Source organism: Myotis lucifugus, unplaced genomic scaffold (assembly GCF_000147115.1).
Source record: "Myotis lucifugus unplaced genomic scaffold, Myoluc2.0 scaffold_1494, whole genome shotgun sequence".
NCBI lineage: Eukaryota > Metazoa > Chordata > Mammalia > Chiroptera > Vespertilionidae > Myotis > Myotis lucifugus.
In genome coordinates this window covers 34,734-58,508 of record NW_005872542.1, presented here as the reverse complement: position 1 = coordinate 58,508, position 23,775 = coordinate 34,734, and the positions used below count along the sequence as shown (strand labels likewise).

Below are 23,775 nucleotides of genomic sequence, written 5' to 3'. Positions count from 1 at the left end.
AGTAAATAAAAACTGTTTTTATTTATTTTTTATGAAAAGCAAGAGGCTGCACTACCCAGGAAACCCACCTGAATTAGATTTTACCTAAATCTTAGAGGGCATATGAGATTACTGTCTTTAATATACAGTAATGCAACCTAGAGACAGAGAAAAAGCAGTCAGTTTGAAAATGATGTCTAGAAACCCCAATTAGTCACAAAGTCAGGTGCTCTGAAATCTAGGCACTGATTTGCAACGGAGTTGCTTCCTGTTATGAACATAACATGTTCCAAGAGAGTAGCTAACAGCAATGATTATGATTCTTCTGAGAACCACCGACTAAAACTACTAACTGGCTGATAAAATCGTGTCCTTATAATTATAGTGCTGGTTCCTTTAGAGTGCATGAGCAACACAGTCTCCTTTGAATCCAGATAGAAATATTTCTCTTCAAATGCTTTTGGACTGTTAGCCATTATATTCTACCTTAATACTTCAGTGTGACTGTGTGGGTCAAATGAGACTTTTTGTACATAAAATGGGCCAAACAGACTTACAGTGAAGTAATACAGTCAGGGATGATGGAAAAATCATGGGCTTTAGAGTGAGAATTGAGTTCAAATCCCAGTTTCATCATCTACCAGACAGGTAACTGCCACTTTGGGTAAATTACTCAAATCACTTCAAACCAGTCCTCTTTTCTAAATTGTGAAAAACAGTATCTAGCTTGTATGTGAGAAAGTATTCAAAATGCCTAGCACAGTGGTCGGCAAACTGCGGCTCGTGAGCTACATGCGGCTCTTTGGCCCCTTGAGTGTGGCTCTTCCACAAAATACCACGTGCGGGCGTGCATGTACAGTGCGATTGAAACTTCGTGGCCCATGCGCAGAAGTCGGTATTTTGTGGAAGAGCCACACTCAAGGGGTCAAAAAGCCACGTGTGGCTCGCGAGCCGCAGTTTGCCGACCAGTGGCCTAGCACACTAAATATGGTGATAGTAGTTGTTTTTATTAAGGTGTCATTAAGGTGACAGAAGATGGGACTGGCTTTTGGAGGTTCATTTAATCTGACATTTGAAGACTGGAGATATATATGAAAGTAAGAGAAGTGAAAAGGAAATTTGAGCTGCAGATATCAAATAATGCATTTAAGCACCAAATTGCAGAGTTTTGATCAAAATTCTAGTAGGAATACAGTTTTGGAAGTCATGGATTAGGTACCGACAGAGATATCAAAATCAGTAAGAACTTAGTGAACAATAAAACATGGTAGACAAGTTTTTGAAACTAGATGACTAATAAGGTGGGTAGTCAAGTTCTCCAAGACTAAGAATAATAACTTATATTTAGATTAAAACCACAGATTGGTAACTTCATTTTCAATGTTCATTTGCCATTATGCAGGAAAGTAAATTTAGATCACTTTAGGTCATATAATATAAACAACTTCCTTTCATTCAGTAAAGAATCTCAAAACACACGAGCCAACTCCTCTTGCAGTACCGTATAATGAATAAGAGCTTCGGCTCTAGAGTCAGACAGATTTGAGACTAACATGCTTCTAAAACACACACAAATGTTTTAACTTCTCTAAGCCTGTTTCTTTTTTTTAAATTTTTTTGTTAAGTTATTACATGTGTCCTTATCCCCATGTTACCCCCCATCTAAGCCTGTTTCTTGATCTATAAATAGACATAACAGCATCTACCATCATACACTTACTGCAATAGAACTAATTTACATGAAGTCCTTATTAGAAGATCATCCACTTAATGCTATTATTGTTTTTATTATAAAGAACAAAGAAAAGTTAAACTAATACACTCTTCCTATAGTTAAAATTTCCAATACTAACCGTGACTCCATGCTGCCATCATAAGAACGTCCTCTTCTTGAACGCTCATTGTCTGACCTGCTGTACTCAAAGTAATCTCTATCCCGGGGGGATCTTTCTTGTTCTGCATATCTAACACAGCAAATAAGAAAACCAAAGTTGAAAACAGCTATGTTACACTTAGGAAAGCCATACATTGGTAATGTAAAGCAACTCTATGATTAAAAAATGTCTTATCAAACTGTTTTTAACAGACAGCTCATTATTTGACACCCATTCATTCAGTCTTGATTATAAAAGCTTTGTTGTACACAACAACAAAACAACTGCTGGAATTCACTTAACCAAACTTGTCATCCTGATGTACACTGTCCTTAGCAAGATATGTATCTGGATATCGTATATAGTCAGCATGAAAAACACTCATCCTGAAAATGACTTCTTTTGCTTAGTCTATATCTACTCATTTTATCAAAACACTGAATAAATGAGATCAATGTCATCAGTTCGTGTCTATAAAGACCAGTTTAACTTCACTCCAAAAGACTTTATAAGCTACTAGAGGCCCAGTGCACAAAATTCGTATACTCGGGGCAGAGGAGGTCCTTCAGCCCGGCCTGCGCCCTCTCGCAGTCCAGGAGCCCTCAGGGGATGTCGGACTGTCACGGAGGTGGGAGAGGGTCCTGTCACCACTGCTGCACTCGCCAGCTGTGAGCCCGGCTTCTGGCTGAGCTGTGCTCCCCCTGTGGGAGCACATTGACCACCAGGGGGCAGCTCCTGCATTGAGCGGGATAGGGCCAAAACCAGCTCTTCGACATCTCTTGTGGGGTCCCGGATTATGAGAGCGCACAGGCCAGACCTAGAGACCACAATGGTGCACGATTGAGGCTGGGGAGAGATACAGGAGGTTGGCCATCCAGGGAGGGACTGCGGGAGGGCTCCAGAGCGTATCCAGCCATCTTGCTCAGTCCCGGATCAGCCGGACCCCAGCAGCAAGCTAACCTACCGGTCGGAGTGTCTACCCCCTGGTGATCAGTGCACATCATAGCGAGCTGTTGAGCAGCCTTAGCATATCATCAGCATATTACGCTTTGATTGATTGAATGGCCAACCGGTCGACTGGACACTTAGCATATTAGGCTTTTATTATATAGGATTGTTCTTGAAACTGCATTTTTGGACAGCAGTGACAATGGATTAAAATTACTAAAAACAAGGATGAATAGTATAAAATCTGCTATTTGAATGTTAAAAATCAGTAAAATCAGAGAACCTTAAGAGAAGTTAAATACACACCCACATAATAAATATACATAGTAACATAATCAATATTTTATATACACATTTAAGTCTGTGTGTAGAGAGATTATTTTTTTAAATATAGAGAGTAGATGACTGATGAAAGGTAGTAAGTAGTTGCAAACCATGGCAATTAACTTGCCCATGAAGAAAGATTTTTAGCAGAGAAAGGAGATTTTTAGCAAGGAGAGGAAGAGATTAGACAAATGAAAGAAAGTTTAGAGGGTGCTTTTCCCTTCATAAATTATTTTTAATAGTCATGGTTTACTAAGTGAAATAACTTAAGTCCATATGAAAGCATGATGAATATAATGGTAATATTTCTGCATCTTTGATCTTAACATGATATATAAACAATACTAGTATTTTAAAGACTATAAAAAGCTCTGTAAATGTAAAGGATAGTAGTAACAGCAAAAGCAGCACCTCAAAATAATGTAATTTCAACTCAGTTTTCCACCTTATAAACTCATTCTAGAGCAGCCGTGGGCAAACTACAGCCCGCGGGCCGGATCCGGCCCGTTTGAAATGAATAAAACTAAAAAAAAAAAAGACCGTACCCTTTTATGTAATGATGTTTACTTTGAATTTATATTAGTTCACACAAACACTCCATCCATGCTTTTGTTCCGGCCCTCCAGTCCAGTTTAAGAACCCATTGTGGCCCTCGAGTCAAAAAGTTTGCCTACCCCTGTTCTAGAGAGAGATATTAAAGTTCTTCCCTCTTACCTAAAAAATTACTTAAAATCTAGATTTATTTACTAGAAAGACCTAGGTCAGTCAAGAATGATTCATACTCAAGTCCACTCAATATTCTTTATAAAACCATAAAAAAGAAGTTGTCCACTCTAAAATTGGGAAACTAAGAGTTAAGTAACTTCTTAAACTTATAAAACATTTAAATTGAATTCAGAACACATAAAACTGTTTACCTGTCTTCTGGAGAGATGGTCCTTTGATATGAACTGTTGTTTTCCCTTCTGTCATGACCTGAAGAATGCTTCCAAAAAGAAAAAAAAGAAGGAAGTATTTAAAAAATCATGTTAACACATAGCCAATGAAATATATATCTCATAAAATTGGAAATGCTTTAGAAATTACTTCAAAATATTTTTCAAAAATCTGTTTTCACTATGGAGCAAAAAAACCAAAAAATTCAAGATAGATGAAAATATTTCTCACATGCCACCTTGCTGATATTTTATTCCTATATATGTTATAAATGTATAGGATACCACTTTTATTTCACCTCTCCTGGTGAAATATAAGATCAAAACTTTCTTTCGGTGAAAAACATGACTAAGGGCCAGAGGTTTTCTAGCAAGAGCTCACTTTTGTGGTTATGCCCAAGACTTACTACTGCACTGACCTTCTTATTTCCTTTGGCTTATAATAATCACAATTTTAGTCCAAGTTAATGAATCTAGATATAATAAATGGCTAGAAGAAACAAACTTTAATATATTTATGAAATTCATTCATTTGTGTTTTCAGCAAACATTATTCGAGTGTCTGATATGTATGGCACTACATTAGGCTATAAGGATTTGAAAGATATGACTTGAAAGATATAGTTCCTGTGTCAAATCCTTTGAAAAATAACAGACATACAAATAACTTCAATAGACATGAGATTGAAGAGACATGTCACGTGAGACAGAGATATGAACCATCTAGTTTGAGAACATATACTAATTTAAAAATCCAAATATGTTTAAGAAGCCAAAATATTTATCTCTATAAATAGGTAAATTTTTATACCATTGATCAACATCAATATTGACAAGGTTTTTAAAAAGAACTAAGTAATTTTAATTAACCAAATTACAAGAAAAGAAAAACAGTATGTTTTTTAAAGTATCTTAATCTAGAAATCTAAGAAAAGTAAATCAAATAATGAGTAACTTGTTCCACATACTTGCATACTTGCCTTCTTAATGGGAAAAAGATATATATAAAAATAGAAAATTACTGCATAGAAATGTAAACAAGTGCTCAAACTTCATCTTATTTTATGATTATCTATTTAACAGAAGTTGGAGTCTAACATTATCACAAGTAAATTTCCAATCTCATTAACTACTGAAGGAAGCATTTAAACTAGATTAATCTATGTAAGTAAATAAGCATGTGATCAAATCTGTAATTTACAGTAGCCATAGTTAGGCTGTTATTTTATACTCAGTGCAACCATCTTAAAACCCTGTTTCTAATGTGTATAAGAAAGTTTTTAAATTATTTCACTTAACAACACAATGAAGTAGAAATGTTCAACATCACCTATAATAACAAAAGGGTAATATGCTAATTAGACCAGATGTCTTCTGGATATCATTCCAGACATCCTTCCTGATTAAGCCAGGGCCAGGGTGGCTTGAAGGAAGCAGCCTGGGTCCCGAGTGCTAGAGGGATCTGGTGCCGGCAGCCAGGGGAAGGAAGGCCTACTCTTGAATGAATTTTCGTGCATCAGGCCTCTAATATATATAGGTTTTAAAACCTGACATCAAGATCTTAAGCCAAATATGGAACACAAGACTCATTCAAGTCATGGTAACATCAAACATAGTATGTACTGATATTTATTATATGACATAGGCCTTCCTGTGTAGTCTGGAGAATACAAAGGAAAACCCTCAAGGAATTTATGATCTTGTAGGAGAGATGGTTATAAAGACTTCCACAATTTAACATATCAGATTATATGTGAGAGAGAGAGAGAGAGAGAGAGAAGAAGAAGAAGGAGAAGAAGAAGGAGGAGGAGGGGGGGGGAGAGGAAAGAGGAAAAGAAAGAGACACTAAAACTGCAAACTCTACTTTTTCCTTTACAAGGCACTGCAATTATTTTTATTACATTAGGGAGATGGCCTCAATTCTGTGCTAATGATTTTTAACACATCTCCATAACATCTGTTGTGAGAAAGAGAGAGAAACCAAAAATATTGAAGTTGTGAATCGGGATTTCATAAATATGATCACGTTAATGGATGACTGGCACACGTAGTAAGTGCTAACAGGAGATCATGAGTAGGGCACACCACCACGGTACAGAGTACTGAGGGATGACAGTGAGTAAGGGGGACCTGAACTAGGCTTTAGTAGGTGAACAGGATTTCACTATGTGAAAAATCATTTTGAGGTAAGATCCAAATAATAATAACCAGAATTTCCCAATTTCCTCTATCAAAGAGTTAGATTATAAGTCAGAGCAATAGTTGAAAATAACTTATTGTCAAAATTACCTTTAAAAATTCTGTTCATTTAGCAAAACAAATACGGTATACCACGCAGCCACTTGTAGTCTCTAACAATGTAGAGAGAGCAGTACAAGGAGGTGAGTGAAGCAGGGAGCCTGAGTCCAAAGCTCTGGGTATACATTAGGCTCAGGGAGCAAGTCAAGAGCAAGGGACAGGATGGCTGGAGGTAGGGAGCTTGCTTCTGGCTAGCTAAGGAAGCTACAGTAAAGCTCAATGGGAAAAGAAAGATCCTCAGCTCAAGCCTCTTGAGCCTAACAGATGAGCTCAGAACATCAAAGGAAGATCTGAGCTTCCCCTGAGGCAAGATTGGTTCCAACCCAGCTAGTGGACCTGCCTGTGGTTTACAGGATAGAGGGAAACACACTAAACTGGGAAATGACTGGGAGGGTCCAAATCATGGCTCAAGGGATCACAGAGGACCCATTGGTAACACAAGAGGGAAGGTGGAGAAGCATAGTCTAAGACAGTGGTTCTCAACCTTCCTAATGCCTCGACCCTTTAATCCAGTTCCTCATGTTGTGGTGACCCCCAACCTTAAAATTATTTTTGTTGCTACTTCATAACTGTAATTTTGCTACTGTTATGAATCATAATGTAAATATCTGATATGCAGGATGTATTTTCATTGTTACAAATTAAACATAATTAAAGCATAGTGATTAATCACAAAAACAATATGTAATTATATATGTGTTTTCTGATGGTCTTAGGCGACCCCTGTGAAAGGGTCGTTCGACCCCCAAAGGGGTCGCGACCCACAGGTTGAGAACCTCTGGTCTAAGAGGAGCAGGAAGATCTGAGAGAGACTAGACACTTCTCCCTCTGTAGAAAAGATGTCAGTCTAAATCTGAGTGCCTGGACGAGGGGCTGATGGCTGTTTTCAGGCTGCCTGCACCCCCTTTAGGGTGGGGGTCCCCACTGGGGTGCCTGGCCAGCCTGGATGAGGGGCTGAGGGCTGTTTTCAGGTGGGCCAAGCCTGCAACTGAAGCTCCCAGTCTCTCCTTTTTTTCTTTTTCTTTTTTTTAGTCTGGGATTTATTTACCTTCTGTACTTGAAACTTTGTTGCGGCTCCAGCTCCCAGGCTGGCTGGCTGAAAGCGGGTATCTGGGGTTTGTTTGGCTTCTATAATTGAAACACTGTTGCAGTCCTGCTCGCTCCAGCTCTGACGGCTGAAAGCAGGTATCTGGGGTTTGTTTAGCTTCTATAATTGCAACATTGTTGCTTAGAGTGCAGCTCAGAGCCCAGAAGTGGCAGGCGGGGAATCTTGGCTTCCTCCATCACTGGAGCAAGCAAGCCTCCTGTTCGCTTCAGCTTCCTGGCTGCCGGCCGCCATCTTGGCTGGCAGTTAATTTGCATATCACCCTGATTAGCCAATGGGAAGCGTAGCAGAGGTATGGTTAATTACCATGTTTGTCTATTATTAGATAGGATATTGATTTCAGAGAGGAAGGGAGAGGGAGAAAGAAAGAAACATCAATGATGAGGGAGAATCATTGATTGGCTGCCTCCTGCATGCCCCCCACTGGGGATCAAGTCACAACCTGGGCATGTGCCCTGACCAGAAATTGAACTGTGACCTCCTAGTTCATAGGTCAACGCTCAACCACAGAGCCACACCATCTGGGCAGAGAAACAATTTTGAAAGCAGTTGGAGTTACTGACCCATTACTCATCTCCTCCTATGCTTCCTTTTTCATAACCTGTTCCAGCCAGACTGGACCACCACTTGCTGTTCCCTCTGCCTGGCACATGCTTCCACCAAACACGTGTATGGCTAATTTCCTCATATCCTTTAAGTCCCTGCTTCAATGGCTACCTTTTCTTTTTTTAATATGTTTTATTGATTTTTTTACAGAGAGGAAGGGAGAGGGATAGAGAATTAGAAACATCGATGAGAGAGAAACATCAATCAGCTGCCTCCTGCACACCCCCCCTACTGGGGATGTGCCCACAACCAAGGTACATGCCCTTGACCAGAATCAAACCTGGGACCCTTCAGTCCGCAGGCCTACACTCTATCCACTGAGCCAAACCAGTCAGGGCAAATGGCTACCTCTTCAATGGACCTTTCCTATTAACCCTTTGAGTGCCAACCAATATCCTAGGAACTATGCTAAAATTGCCAAGACATTTTTGCTGATTTTACAGCAGTTTAGGAAAAAAATTATGAATCGCAAGTAAATGAAGTTACATATTCAAAACTTAAGGAAACCTTTACTACATTTGTTTTCATCTTTGACATATATTGTTTGCTGGTTGTATTATAAAATACTTGTAGAAAAAAATTTGAACAAAACATATGTTAAAATAAAATTAATGTTGACTTTGAATACATGAATGAAGATATTGTTTAACTTTTAGTGACAAACTATAGAAATGATCCCTGAAAGTATAGTCTTGTTGTTTAACTTTTAATAAGATTTTGATAAAAAAAATCTAAAATATTTAGATAATAAAAGCAGACTTAGAACTGGATGCCATTTCGAAGCTTTAGGGCTACAAAATCTGAGTAAACTTCATAAAATCGTAGTACCTGTAAAAAATTAGGCAGATAAATGCCAGTGGTCAATTTTAGAACTATAAATATTTGGCATCATAAGTAATCTGCACTTAGGTGCCATCTGTCAATAAAGAGTGAACTACTAGCATCTAATAGTGACACTGCAGGAGGAGCGCGATAGCGCTCCCGGCACTTTTGGCGAAAGACAGGAGGAGCGAAATTGCGCTCCCCGGCACTCTAGGGGTTAAAAACTGCAACCTCCAGTGCTACTGCTCAATCTTATCCTATTTCTTTTCTTCATAGCACAGTCAAGCACTTAGTACTCTACCAGACCATGTAATTTACTTATGTTTTAAGTTTATGATTTATTTTGTCTCTTCCCACTAAAATGCAAACTCCATGAGCAAGGATTTGTTTTGTTCACCCTTTTACCCAAAGTACCTAGAGCAGTCACTGAGACACAGTAAGAATCCAGTGAATATTTGTTGAATGTATAATGTCTAAAGGACAGCACAGGATATAGAGCTCATATATATAATGAACTATGCAACAAAAGGTTCACTTGTAGACAGATATGCAGGAACTACAACCACTTGGGCATCACAGTTCATTTCATGTGCATTAAGGATTTCCTGCCCTGTTATTTTTTTTTTCATGTGCCCACTAACATGCACTTTCTTGATTCATGCATACACACCATGTATGTTCTCTCAACTGTCCTTTTGAACACTATTACTCCCACCTGACCAAGTATGCACATTTGAAATTGTGTTAGATGTATGCACAATGTCACTTTACTGCCTGAATTATATACATGCATTTTTGGTTAAAGGATAGGTAATTGACTACATGTTTGTTTTTTTTTATTACACGTTTTAAAGACTTACTTTTATCTGTGCCACACTACTTTTCATTTTCTGCTGCCAGTTGATCCTATCAATCAGACTCCTTAAGCTGGTCCAAATAACAAGTCCCAAATGGTATGAATTTTCTGACAGTATACTTTTTCTGTCTGCAAGGATCACCTATAAAATATACCGAAGAAAGCTCTGTTAACTTTGACCAACTTATTTTTCGTAGTCAGTAGGCATAGATATAACCAATAATAAAAAAATCCTTAAATAGCTCCACATAATCATGTATAAAGAACACATATTATTAGCAAAGATTCTGAACAAGAGAGCAAATAATAAAAAGGGTACATTAAGGGCAATAAGATATTTTATTCTTATGACTGAGAAGAAAAAAGTTAATTTAAAAACTAATGTCAGATAACTTTATTCAACTTGTTCTCAATGAAAGAAATATATCTACATCATAAAATAGTATTGTGACATTATAAAAAAACACACACAAAAAACAAGTGAAAAGAGGAAACAATTATAAAATATCCAAAGTTCCTGTAATAATGATCAATCAGAGATAAATATACTTTGCATGAAAATATAAGGTATTATAATAATAGCATAATCAAGCTAGCTAGCATAATCAAGTCTCAAAGGCTTCAGGTATATGCACTTATGAGAACTAAGTATTTGTTCAGAATAAACCTAGTCATCAACATTAAATGCTAAAATTAAATTTCACTATCCATGTTAAACACATTTTAGGAATTTTTGAAAAATGCTAAATTGATAGTTATGTTTCCAAGTATTTTATTGGAGTTACATATATAAGTGATTTAGGGTTTATGAGAATTGCATATTTAAATGATTTATAATATGGTGCATAGCACAGAATTACAAAAACAATATGAAATAGAAAAACAATTTTAAGATAAAGAATCTAGAGAAAGAACTGTTCTCAGTACTAAAAAAACTGAATACAACTAGGAAAAATATTAATTTTAATGCAAAAAAATGTTACATATTATCTAGTACAATTTCTTCTTTTTAAAGATAAGATGAAAGTCAGATAACTCATTTAATGCCCTAAGCTATGATAGTTAGTGGTGGACCATAAGTAAAAACCTAGCCTGAGGACAGGTAAATAAGTATTCTTTTCATTAGACCATGTACACAAATAACCTTGACACTATAAAGTGACATAAAGCTGCTACCATTTAATATAGATGGGGATGTACACAATCACTAAGTCAAGGAAAGTTTCTATTACAATAGTTAGCATGGTATCAATATTAATAAGTACAATATACGTAACATACTTTATAAACTTATCAATATATAAAATATAATTTCAATCTAAAGCACATAACTATTGTGCAAAATTTAACATTTTCCTTTGATATTCCTCTTGGGTCTTAAATCTGGTCACTCTTCTCAACCTACCAACACATTAAAAATAAAATAAAAAAGCAACTTTCTATGTATTTTATTTCAAATGTACCTTAGTTATTTAAATTTAATTAGTTTTCTTTCTGATCAGTGTCATTTCCTCTTTCTACCACCCTTCAATCATCATCACCAAATAAAATTCTGGCAATCAAGTATACCATGTCCCAAAATGTAAGTATGAAATTGACAATATTGTAAGGTAGACTGGTACTGCAGTTCTAACAACAACAACAAAATGTTTAAAGTATTATCACCATCCAGATTTATATAAATTTCCCTCTAGGGAAATTCTTAGAGTTCAACATGTACATGCTTGATATTTGGTCTAATTGGAAATTCTTGCAACGAGAGCAATTTATCCAGAGTTTATAGCTCTCGCTGCTCTTTTTAGCACCACTATGAGGATTTTATGATGAATTATTAAATTTTCCTCTCCTTGTCACAAGTAAGCAACTCAGCAAAACCACAACTCCTTTCCTTAGTAAGGAGATTTTATAAGGAGATGTAGTTTAAAAATGATGACAATTTTACATCAGAAAGCAAATATTTAATAACATTTGTAAGAAGGACTTTAACTGAAAATGAATAAACTATAAATTCTGCAATTATCTCAAAAATTCAGAAAATGCAAATATATTCAACCAATGGCCAAAATGCACTGTTTTCTCTATTATTTCAGAACAACATTTCTACCATCATCCCTTATAAGTCCTCAACCCAGGTTAGAGGAACTCACCAAAATATACTATCATAAAATTGTTAAAAGGGGAGTGGGTTCCCTTTAGTTTGCTCTTCTGCATTCTACACAGTAACAGCAGACTGGACAAATTTCAGACATTTTAACAGTTAAAAAAATAAAAATATATAAATCCATAAATCATAGTTGTCCAGTGGGAATAATGGTAATATTAATCAATATTCAAAATAAATATAGTTTAAATTTGTTCTAAATGCAAAAAATATATAATTGGGGGAGGGAGGATCTTGAGGAAAATCCTCAAATAGGATCCAAGCCCCTGCCCCTTCCGAACAGTGATTTTACTTCTGAGGGAACAGACAGTAGCAGCAGATTGGCCACAGTTCTTAAACATTAATGACAAGATTGTTAGGGCCTTTCCCTGTTGGTACTGAAGGAAAACCCCTTTGTTTAAGAAAACCATTCTATTTTTTTCTTGCTATTTTTTAAATATATGTACACTAGAGGCCCAGTGCACGAAATTTGTGCATGGGTAAGGTCCCTAGCAGCTGCCAGCTGGGGTCTCCCTTCCCTGGATGCTAGCTGCCAGCCGGGGCCTTCTTTTATTCCGCATCGCCCCCTGGTGGTCAGTGCACGTCATAGCAAGCGATCGAACTCTGTCTCTCAGTCAAACTCCAGAGGGCATAATTTGTATATTAGGCTTTTATATATGTACATATTAGAGAAAAAATCTGCCCATGGTATACCACATAAAGGAAAGTGATGTAATTTGATTTTAGCATAATTCCCAATTTCAGGGGGAAAAAACGCCAACACACTCCTATCCCTTTCAGAAAAAGTCACCAGGTATTACAGGGTGACAATCCCTTATCTGCAATTCTGAAATCTGAAAATAGAAAGATTTTTCTTTTTAAGCTTGTTGTAAACTCAACTGGCAGCACCAACTTTAGACTTCATGAGACTCATTTGATGTGCTGCAGAAATATTAATGTGCTTGATTGGAGGACTTTGCCAGGACCCCAAAAGGGGGATTACTTAACATATTTGCACTAAAATCTGCCCTAAAATTTCTTCTCGAAAATCTGAAAAATTCTGAATGTCAAAACATTCTGACTTCAAGAATTACAAATAAAAAACTGCAGACCTGTACTGCCTATTGTTTTTTCTTAGTCGTTGCACACTCATAACCATTTCAATGACTGAATATTCCTATGTTCAAGTACAGGGCTGGAAGCTGTGCAGACAGTATCTGGATACTGCTGGGATTTTGTAAGTGATGAGGAACAAACAATATAAAAGCATTTGACTTGTCTCTGGTCTGTGACTCTATGTATAGAGGAGTCCACACCAATTTGGGGACATCTCATGACAGATTCCGATGAGTTAAAACAACAACAACAAAAAACAGAGTCTAAAAGTTCTTATCTTTTTAATGAACTCAGTGATACCAATATTCATACTAAAAAGAACTCATTATAAACTGGGAATAACCATTCATTTCCTATATCACCAAGCAAGTCCGTATTGGCTGGTATTTAAGTAACTAAAGAAATCAAAGTTAGTGATGTGATCATTTTGATATGCTACTTAAAATGTTTTAATAGTTTATTAACTTTTAGAGAGAGGAAAGGAGAGGGGGAGAGGATGAGAAACATCTATGTGAGAATATAACATTGATTGACTGCTTCTGCAGGCCTCCTGCCAGGAAGTGAACGGGCAACCTTTCAGTGTACTGGATGATGAAGCCCAACCAACTAAGCTACATTGACCTGGACACTACTTAAAGTTTTAAAAAAATATTTTTCTGTTACATAGGAACATCCTCTAATGTGCTCCTTTTTACCAGAATATAGGCTCTATGCGAGCAGGAATTTGTTAATTTTTGTTTCAAAATTTCTATCAGCTATTTCTTGATTTATAGTATTGATTTCCCATTGAGGTTTTTAAATATTCTACATGTTGAACTTATCATTGCATTTATGAGGCAAGTTCCCTTTACTCTGTCCACTCTCTAGTCCCATACTCTTTATCTTTCCTTAAACAGCCAATTTTTTTTGATAAGTCTACACTTGATGCCTCCAATTCTTAACCACCCATTAACTCCACTTACCCACCAAAATCTGGTTTTCTATTCCCACTACAAAGTACTTATCAAGGTTACATAATGACCTCTTTGTTGCTAAACCCAGGGACCATTTCTTTTACCTGACACTAGAGGCCTGGTGCATGAAATTCATGCACTCGAAAGGGGAGGGGGTCCCTCAGGCCCGCCTGCGCCCTCTTGCAGTCAGGGAGCCCTTGGGGGATGTCTGACTGATGGCTTAGGCCCACTCCCCGCCACTGCCGCTGCGCTCACCAGCCATGAGCCCAGCTTCTGGCTGAGCGGCGCTCCCCTTGTGAGAGCGCACTGACCACCAGGGGGCAGCACTTGCATTGAGCATCTGTCCCCTGGTGGTCATTGCGCTATTTGGTCAATTTGCATATTCCCCTTTTATTACAAAAGATTACTCTATAATTTGGTATTGCTAAGCTCCTCTTACTGAAGTTCTTGCTTACAGGGACACTGGGTTCACCTAGTTTTCCTCCTATCTCTATTATTCTTTCCACCCCTCTAACATTACTTTTGTGTAGAGCAGTGGTTCTCAACCTTCTGGCCCTTTAAATACAGTTCCTCATGTTGTGACCCAACCATAAAATTATTTTCATTGCTACTTCATAACTGTAATGTTGCTACTGTTATGAATCATAATGTAAATATCTGATATGCAGGATGGTCTTAGGCGACCCCTGTGAAAGGGTCATTCGACCACCATAGGGGTCACGACCCACAGGTTGAGAACCGCTGCTGTAGAGGTTAATCTTTGCTCATGGATTTTTGTCTGTTTTGTTCATTGCCATACTCCCAATATAGAAAGCTCTCAATACATATTTGTTAAATGAATAGTCATTATCTTTTCTCCACAGTCCCACTGGAAGAACATCTTTACCTCCACACCTTCAACTAACATTTATAAAAACCACTCTTACCCTGGCCCATGTGGTTCAGTTGGTTGAGCATCATCCCATGCAGCAAAAGGTTGCTGGCTCGATTCCCAGTCAGGGCACATACCCAGCTTTCCGGTTCAATACCCAGTCGGGGTGTGCACAGCTTTCAACGTGGGCTTTCTAAGTATTTAATTCAAGAGCCATTTAGCAAACCACATTCCAAGAAAATCTGGAGGTAGTAGCCTCCAGAGATTTATGAAGTACAGTAGCCCCTAGACACACAGCACTATGTTCCACTAGAGAGGCTCCTGTCACCAGCTGTCCTGATCAAAAGGTGTCCTAATAAACTAATTCAGGGAAGAGCAGTCACGGTAGCTTTTCAGGTGGAAGTGCTGAACTCTGCCTAGCCTAATACATTTATGAATTAGGCTCCAAGTCAAGTTAAACATAAATCTCCAAAGGGTCTCTCCTTCCCATCAGCTAACCTATTCTATATGACAGGAGCACGTGTCCCTAGGCCAAAACAGCCCATATGATCTTTTTGGTATTTCATCACTGGGAAAGACTTATTAGCTTGGCTACAAATGGCAAAGGCTTGCTTTAATCCATTGCTTCCTCCTGATGTATTATTTTTGAAGAGAATGCTTTGAAACTTTGCCCTTCGTTGTAGGCATTGAAATGTCTCTTCCAATGTCCACTTGGGAACTACACATACTGAGGTAAAATATTTCGGCTATAGGTTTAGTAAGTTTGGAAGTTTGCTGAAATCCTATGCCAGAGGCCTTCTTGTTCCACCACCCTTCCATGCTAAGATTCTCAGACTTGAACTGAAAAGTAGAGAAATACAAGAAAGCCCACCAAGTCATCAGTGGGATCAGCTCTATTACCAATAATCACTTTTTTCTTAAACTAGCTCTAGGCCAGCCATGACTTATACCAAGTTAGGATTACACCAAGTAGTACAAAATTTAGACTAAATACAAGTGGGCAATAAACAGGGAACAATGCTCAAATTAAGGCATGGGCTTTATAAATACACAATGTGTCACTGTGTACTCTCTTAGGTGGTCTCAGGTACAACAGCCACTGTAGACCCCTTGGCAGTGCACAATCACCAGTTAGGAGAGTTAACCTCTCACAATTCAAAAGCTGGGAAAACTGACAGAGCTCTGGCTGGTTTAGGAAAGACAGTTAAGTAGTCCCGGAAGTGTCAGAATTTCAGAAATGATAGGACTACACTAGTCAAAGTGGGGAAGCGCAGGCGGCCTAACAGGGATGTACTGGTTGGCTATAGATGAAATACTCTGCAACAGGGAAGGCAGCAAACCTAATTCTGGGGGTGGGGTGGCCCATAATAGATGGGCTAGGAGATGGGCTAGAACAGCGGCTCTCAAACTGGCATGAGAACCACATGGATGGTTTGGTAAAAAAGAGACTGAAAGATCCACCCATTCCGCGTTTTCCAAATCAACAAGTCTGGGCTAAGCTCAATAATTTACATTACTAACAAGTTCCAAGAAGATGCTAGTACCGCTGATTCAGGAGACCACATTTTCAGAACCACTGGGCCAATGTTCTTGGCTTCTGAAGTTTCAGAGCTCCAGTCAAAGGAAGTGGGAAAGGCTCCATCACAGTGGCATGGGCACATAAGAGGAAGGGCAACATTCAAAACCAAAGAACAAGAACCGAGACGGCGAATTCATCAACTGTGTGATAGTAGTAACAATAATATAGCAGCTAAAAGTGCACTGTGCACAATGCCTTCCTTACATGAATTACTTTCCTTTATCCTCAGAACCCACTGAGGTAGGTATTACTATTAACCACAACTTTCAGATGAGGATGCTGAGACTAAAGATGTTAGGGAACCTGCCCCAAGAGAGAGATTAACTAAACAAGCTCAAGAGGGACGGAAATCTCTGTCCCCCGGCACCAACACAGTCAGTCTCCTCCTCCTCCAGATCGTGCCTGTAACAATGCTGCTTCTGATCAAAATCACACTGTTCATGGCAATCCTAACTGTGCTTTTCCACGGTAGGGTGGTAACTAAGGTTACCTTTCCAGTTCACAGACAATCCTAAAATAAGGCCAGGTAAGGAGGAGGCAGGCTGCCCGGTCTTCAGACGCCCAAGTCTGCTTGGTTGTCCATTTGCTATTTCTAGTCTGGATACCTACACACGTAAAAGAAATCCTTACCACACTGGCAATCACCAAAGTCTGGCATCTGAAATAGTCTTTCCCCAACCTTTTCCTTCATGTATCTCAAAAAATTGTCCTGAGGATTATGTGACAATAGGACCCTTTTGAGCTGTGTCAGCATTTTGAAAAACCCTAACTTTACTCTAGTGCCGTGTCACATATAGAAAATTTTGACATTTGCAACCATAGTAAAACAAAGGCTTATATTTTTGATATTTATTTGATATATTTAAATGCCATTTAACAAAGAAAAATCAACCAAAAAAATGAGTTCGCGTGTCACCTCTGACACGCGTGTCATAGGTTCGCCATCACTGGGGCGGCGCTGCGCTTAGACTCGGTGACATTGGCTACTGTTTTCCCGTTACATGTGAGTGCATTGTCGGGTCCGGGCTCCGGGGAAGGGGGTGACTGGGGAGCCCAGTCCGGAGCTACCAGGCACTGGAGGTGGATCACTTACGGGAGGAAAGAGGAGGACGGAGGAGGGCAGCCCATACGGAGCAACAGAGAGCCCCTCGAGCAAGCGCTGAGCACAATCATCTCGTAGGAAAAAGAAAGGACTGAGGACATCTTAGAGCAGCAGTCACGGGGAAACGACGGAGAGCAGCACAGGGGCGGCACTTCCACTGCTTTTGAATGACTACACTCCATGAATCCCTCTCACGGCGCAGCCCGCGGAGCGGGGCCTCGAGCCCAAACGACTCGAGAGGCTCCCAGTGATTCGCGCCCGAAACACCCCCCACACGGAAGGCGAGAGCCAGCGCCGCTGCAGGGTTTCGGCCACAAAGACCCCGCGGAGACATAGTGCCCACCACCTCGCTAGGAAGCTGGGTCCATCCGCGCAGGCGGACGGGCTTTCACGGTCGCCCCTTACCCACCCGCTCAGACTCAGCCCGGCCGGTTCTCACCCTCCAACCTCGCGGGCCAGGCCGGCGCTCGGCGGGAAGGCGGCCGCGCGCGCCCCGGCGCTGCCGACAGCCCCCCCAGCAAACCCGCACCCACCCCGGGGCCCGCTGCTCTTCCCACCCGGTCCGGCAACCCATCACCCCCACTCTGGTTCGCCGCCGGTGGCGAGTCTACCGAGTTAGATAATTACCTGGAACTCCACCGCGCCGCCATTACACCGGAAGTACGTCACTTCCCCTTCCCGGCCACGGCAGGAGGAGGAAAGAGGAACGTGAAACACATAAAAACCTGCCGCTGCATTGCCTTTGATACGTTCTCCTAGTGATTTATTTCAAAAACCGTATCAGAGCAGTCTATCCGGTCACGCTGTTCCTGTCCCCAGACAGCGACAAAAGAGAAGCTGACACAAACTACAAAACCCAGCATCCCCCGCCTGTATGGGTGGAAATGACGTAAGCAGTTGTCTGTGAATGCTGCAATGTACGACGGGAATTGTAGTTCTTCTGGATAAGCGCCAGAGAGTACAGTCAGGTGGCTCATGGGAATCCTGGTAGGGATTAGGACGTGTCAAAATCTGCTTTAAAACCATTTCTTCGCATTTGCAAAAAAGTAAACTCTAGTAGTCATTTCATGTGAAATTATTAAAAAGAGCAAACACCCTTTTTCAGACTTTTTCGGTAATTAGACGGAGAATCTAAGCAAAAAAATGTTACCAAGCGGTTACATGCGTACTGAATTCCAAGATTTGAAGCCTAAATGAATGGGAAAATATTGGACCATAAACAAAGTGTAGCAATGAGGAGAAGCTATTTCTGTAGGGAGAAGATGATGCCTCTATATTAGGTCCTTCAGGAAGCTAACGGTGGATAGAGTTAAGAATGTGGAAAGGTGAGAGGAAAAGGCAGGAAACTGGATGGGGCAGGGGTGAGAGTCCCACACTGGGATAAATTGGTAGGGTAAGAGTCCCCTTGCAACACAGTCCTGCTTAGTCATTGACTGGAGCCAGCACAAGGAGAATGTGGCCTCAATACCTGAGGTGGACTTCAAAGTGTTAGCAGGTGAAGGCTGTCATTGAAGAGGTATCTGAGTAGCACATCTCTGTGTCTGTCATGGTTCACTTCTTGCTCCATGGAGATTCACTCTCTATACACATTCCGGGGACAGTGCTTTCTCTAGGTGTCTAGAAGTCACCCTGGCAGAGAATTTGCTCCACCCCTTTGGGTCCTTTCCGGGATGTTTAACCCTATATTCAAAGAGCATTACCCAAAGTCAATAAACTCACCCTGTGTAGTATTATGTTCCAGTGCTCTCTGCCAGTGGTGTTGGGGTCCAACCCCAGCAGGTCCAGGGGTTCCCAAAGGTGTGGACGGAGTCGGCAAAGAAGAAATGACATGGAGACAGTGTTCAGTTGATCAGCAGCCTAGCCAGGTTCTCTAGTCAGGGTCTCCAGCCAGGTTCTGTTCTTTATTCTCCTGTTACATCTGTATTTATACCAGTTGATTTTAATCCTATCCATTCTATTCCAAAGGTTAGGGCATTTGTTATCTCTATTCCAAGGTCACTACTCCATTGTTCTGTTAAGCTACAATGAAGTAACTGAAGGAGATTATCCTAAGTAAAGATTATGTAGTTTAAGAGTGATTGTTCATAGTTAAAGTGATTAATTACCCACCTGGCACTTAGTTAAGAGGTTTTATTCCCTTCCTTAGTCCTGTTAATCCCTAACTCCAGGGAAAAATCCTCACCTGGGGAAACAACCTTTCTCGGGGAGGTGGTCCTGTTTAAAACACATAGCGCTAAGAGGGGGAGCAAACATATGCCATATACGCCAGGTCCCTTGAAACATATGCTGTGCAGATGTTTCTTCTCTGCAGCGACTGTGTCAAGCAGCAAGGATGGACCGGCTTCTGGCAGTGAAGAGTTTTAGCAATTGCACTACCATACTGGGCCAAGGACTCATTGTGCCCCATATATCACCAGGGATGGTGGTTTTGTTTGTTTTTTGTTTGTTTTTTGTTGTGTGTGTGTGTGTGTGTGTGTGTGTGTGTGTGCGTTTTGCCAGTCAGGCAGTGAGGGATTCAGTCTCAAAATCCCAACTTACAACTTTTTCGGGTCAATCCTGGTACTATTGGGTCCTCTGACAAGTGAACAGAGATAGAGACAGAAGTAACACCTGTGAAAGGAAAAGGCAGGAAGCAAGATTGAGCAGGAATAGTCAACAGACAACAATGCAGATCTGACAAAGTCTCTGGAAGCCCAACAGAAAGGTCCAACATGAGGATTACCTAGTAGAAGTGTCTTGTACTTGGCAAAAATCTCGGTCCTTGTAGCACCTCTTGCTTGGTCATTAGCAGAGGCCACCCCAAGAAGAGCATTGCCAAAACTCAAAAGCTGAGGCCAACTTGAAGGAGTTAATAGCCAGCGGCCACCAGTCCTTCCTTGAAGAAAAGTCTGAACATCTGAAGGATGCATTTCTCTATCTGCCACAAGAGTATTAGCACTAGAGAGATACTAGAAAACTGTAGGTTTGTGTGGTATGCTGCATATTTCTTAACTACCTCACCGCTATTGTAAGAATTGCATGGGGAAAACTTCAGACCAGAGCCTTCCCTAAGTTAAGTTCATTTAAAATTTTCAGAAATTGTAGATTTTACAAGAAGGCCTTAGAAATTTGTCACTGCCCTCACTATCCATAATAGGTTCTTAGTTCAAGGGAAACATTGATTAAACCCTTATGAAATAGCTCTTAGGGTATTTTTCTTTCTGATGTTATTGGTACTGTAATAAATTGACCACAGCAATTCAGTCTCATTATTAAGCAGGTTTCTGCTTCTCTCTGAAGCTTGTCTGAGACTCTAGTTTAGGCAAAAGACTAGTGGTTGAGTCTTCAGCAAAAAAAAAAAAAAAAAAAAAAAAAAAAAAGTCTCAGAGCCCTGTGGAAAAGACTGCACTAGGTGCTCTGAACTATGGGTATTTCAAAGAACAGTCTTTTTTGTTGTTTTTGTTGTTGTTGCAGAGTAATGCTTCATTGTACATATATACCACATCTTTATCCATTCACCTATGGATGGACACATAGGTTGCTCTCATATCTTGACTATTGTAAATAATGCTGCAATAAGCATATGGTGCATATACATCTCTTATAATTAGTGTTTTCTTTCTTTCTTTTTCTTTTTTCTTTTCTTTTTTTTTTTTTTGTATATAGCCAGAAGGAAAATTGCTGGGTCATATGGTAGTTCTATTTTTAATTTTTTGAGGAACCTTCATATTCCCTTCCATAATGTCTGCACTAATTTACAATCTCATAGGGCTCCCTTTTTCATATTCTTGTCAACACTTGTTATTTGTTGTTTTTTGATAATAGCCATTCTGACAGGTGTGAGATGATATCTCATTTTGGTTTTGATTTGCATTTCCCCGTTGATTAGTGATGTTGAGCATTTTTTTCATATGTCTATTGGCTATCTGTATGTCCTCTTTAGAGAAATGTCTATTCAGGTCCTCTGCCTATTTTTAAAATTGCATCATTTGTTTTTGATTTTGAGTGGTATGAGTTCCTTATATATTTTGGGTATTAATGCCTTATTGGATATGCCATTTGCAAATACCTTCTCCTATTCAGTAGGTTGTCACTGTTTTGTTGATAGTTTCTTCCACTGTGCAGAAGCTTTTTAGTTTAATGTAGTCCTGTTTGCATAGAGACAGAAAACTGAGGATTGCCAGAGTGGAGGTTGGTGGGGGTATGAGTGAAAACGGTGAAGGGAATAAGAAGTACAAACTTCCAGTTATAAAATAAATAAGCCACAGGGAATGTAGTGTATAGCACAGGGAATGTGGTCAATGATATCATAACTTTGCATGTTGACAGCTACTAGACTTATTGTGGTGATCACATCATAAGGCATATACATGTTGAATCACTATGTTGTACACTTGAAACTGATATACTATTGTATGCCAACTGTACTTTATTAGAAAAAAGTTTTTTAAAGAACAAAGTCTTAGATACCATCTACTAGGATGACATTGCTTAGGAAACTTAGACTGGACTAGTGGAACACGTCAGTATTTCAGGGTTCTTTTCTGTGCAAAAGCAGACATATGTCATCAAAGCTTATTGCTTCATCCAAGGCCCAGCGAGATAAGAATTAATGACAGTGACCTTAATAAACTGTTGAAAGAAATTTCAATGTGCTAATTTATTCAGAATATCTTGGGTATTTTAATGTTCTGTTCTTTGTAGATGTATAAGTGAGCCCTTTCTTTTTCTTCTGAAGCTATTTCAAATCTTTTAATTTAGTACACTCCACCTTTGGGACTGAAATTCTCACCAATACCTAAGAATTGAGAAACAAATTTTTTAACTGAATGTCCTACTGTCATAGCATTATAACTTTCTATCAAAAAAGAATGTTTCTATCAAAAAAGGAGGAATGTTTCCTCCTTTTACCAAGGTATAATTGGACAGATCAGTTGTGCAACAAGTTTATTCTCAGTGTCACATTTGAGAATAATATTCATTTAATCATGTGGCAACAGGGTTGACTTTATATGTGATGACCAGCTCATGAATGACACTAGCCGTTGACTTTAGCTGGGAAGGGCAGTCAGCTGAGTAATGACCATTTCCTTGGAAACCAGAGGACCTGGGAACACTGCACCCATCTGAGGATCCTCACCGGCCCCCTTTCCTTGAAAGCCCAGATGCCCTTTTAGAGAGGAGGTGGGTGGGGATGGATCTAGAAGGTTTGCCTAAGTACCTGAGCATTACTTAGGATTCTTTTATTAGGGAGACAGCAGTACTAACCTGCAAGGGGGTGTTTGGGAAGGTGTGAGGGTGGATGAGCTGGTGGTGTCACATGCTATGTTACTTGCATTTTGTAAAAGAAGGAGGTAGGGATGAGGAGAGAGCACAGGATGCTAAATGTCTGCAGAGCTCTAGGAAAAACTCCCACCTAACATGCCATTTGAGTTATTATGAGAAATACAGAAAGAATTTAAGTCACTTGGGTTTAGAGGAGTGGCTTAACATTTGTTTTTTCTTGTTGTTGTTTTCCCCTGAAGATACTCCAGTGGGTAGGGGTCTTGGGGAAGATAAGACTAATTTAAATAAAATAAAGAATTACCTTTGGATCCCATATCCAATTTCTAATGTGATTTGGTTCTGTTACAGCTATATTTGAAAGCATAATTAATCCAAATACCAAGTCATTGTAGCCATAGATATTTTTAAAGCTAGGAGTATAGACCCCGGTGAGGTTGAAACAGCCCCCGTGAGGTAGGAACGACCCCAGTCAGGTCGAAACGGCCCCGGTGTGGTAGGGACGACCCCGGTGAGGTTGAAACGGCCCCCGTGAGGTAGGGACGACCCTGGTCAGGTCGAAACGGCCCCGGTGTGGTAGGGACGACCCCGGTGAGGTTGAAACAGCCCCCGTGAGGTAGGGACGACCCCGGTCAGGTCGAAACGGCCCCGGTGTGGTAGGGACGACCCCGGTGAGGTTGAAACAGCCCCCGTGAGGTAGGGACGACCCTGGTCAGGTCGAAACGGCCCCGGTGTGGTAGGGACGACCCCGGTGAGGTTGAAACGGCCCCCGTGAGGTAGGGACGACCCCGGTCAGGTCGAACGGCTCCAGGAAGTTGGAACGACCCCGGTGAGGTGAAACGGCCGCGAGAGGAAGAACGACCCCCGTCAGGTGAAACGTCCCCGGTGTGGAGGGACGATCCAGTTGGGTAGAAACGGACCCGTGAGGAAGTGACAGCCCCCGTGAGGTGGAACAAGCCCCCGTTGTGGTGAGGAAAGACCCCCGTCAGGTTGAAACAAGCCCCC

At 40.2% G+C, this 23,775-nt stretch overlaps 1 protein-coding gene and 1 pseudogene across 1 annotated transcript in view; both read right to left on the bottom strand.

Annotated features, from left to right (window-relative positions):
- Positions 1–20,417, bottom strand: part of LOC102440170 (pre-mRNA-splicing factor CWC22 homolog) — a gene marked incomplete at its 3' end in the record, with an annotated part of 21,562 nt that extends 1,145 nt beyond the window's left edge. The window contains exons 1-6 of the mRNA XM_023748525.1: positions 20,231–20,417; positions 20,047–20,118; positions 17,500–17,579; positions 9,752–9,889; positions 4,043–4,110; positions 1,833–1,943 (exon numbers count right to left, since the gene is read on the bottom strand). Coding sequence (XP_023604293.1) covers positions 1,833–1,943; positions 4,043–4,110; positions 9,752–9,889; positions 17,500–17,579; positions 20,047–20,118; positions 20,231–20,417 — 656 coding nt within the window. The remainder of the gene's footprint in view (positions 1–1,832; positions 1,944–4,042; positions 4,111–9,751; positions 9,890–17,499; positions 17,580–20,046; positions 20,119–20,230) is intronic.
- LOC111824430 lies at positions 8,687–8,763 on the bottom strand (annotated as a pseudogene).
- Positions 20,418–23,775: the final 3,358 nt, after the last annotated feature.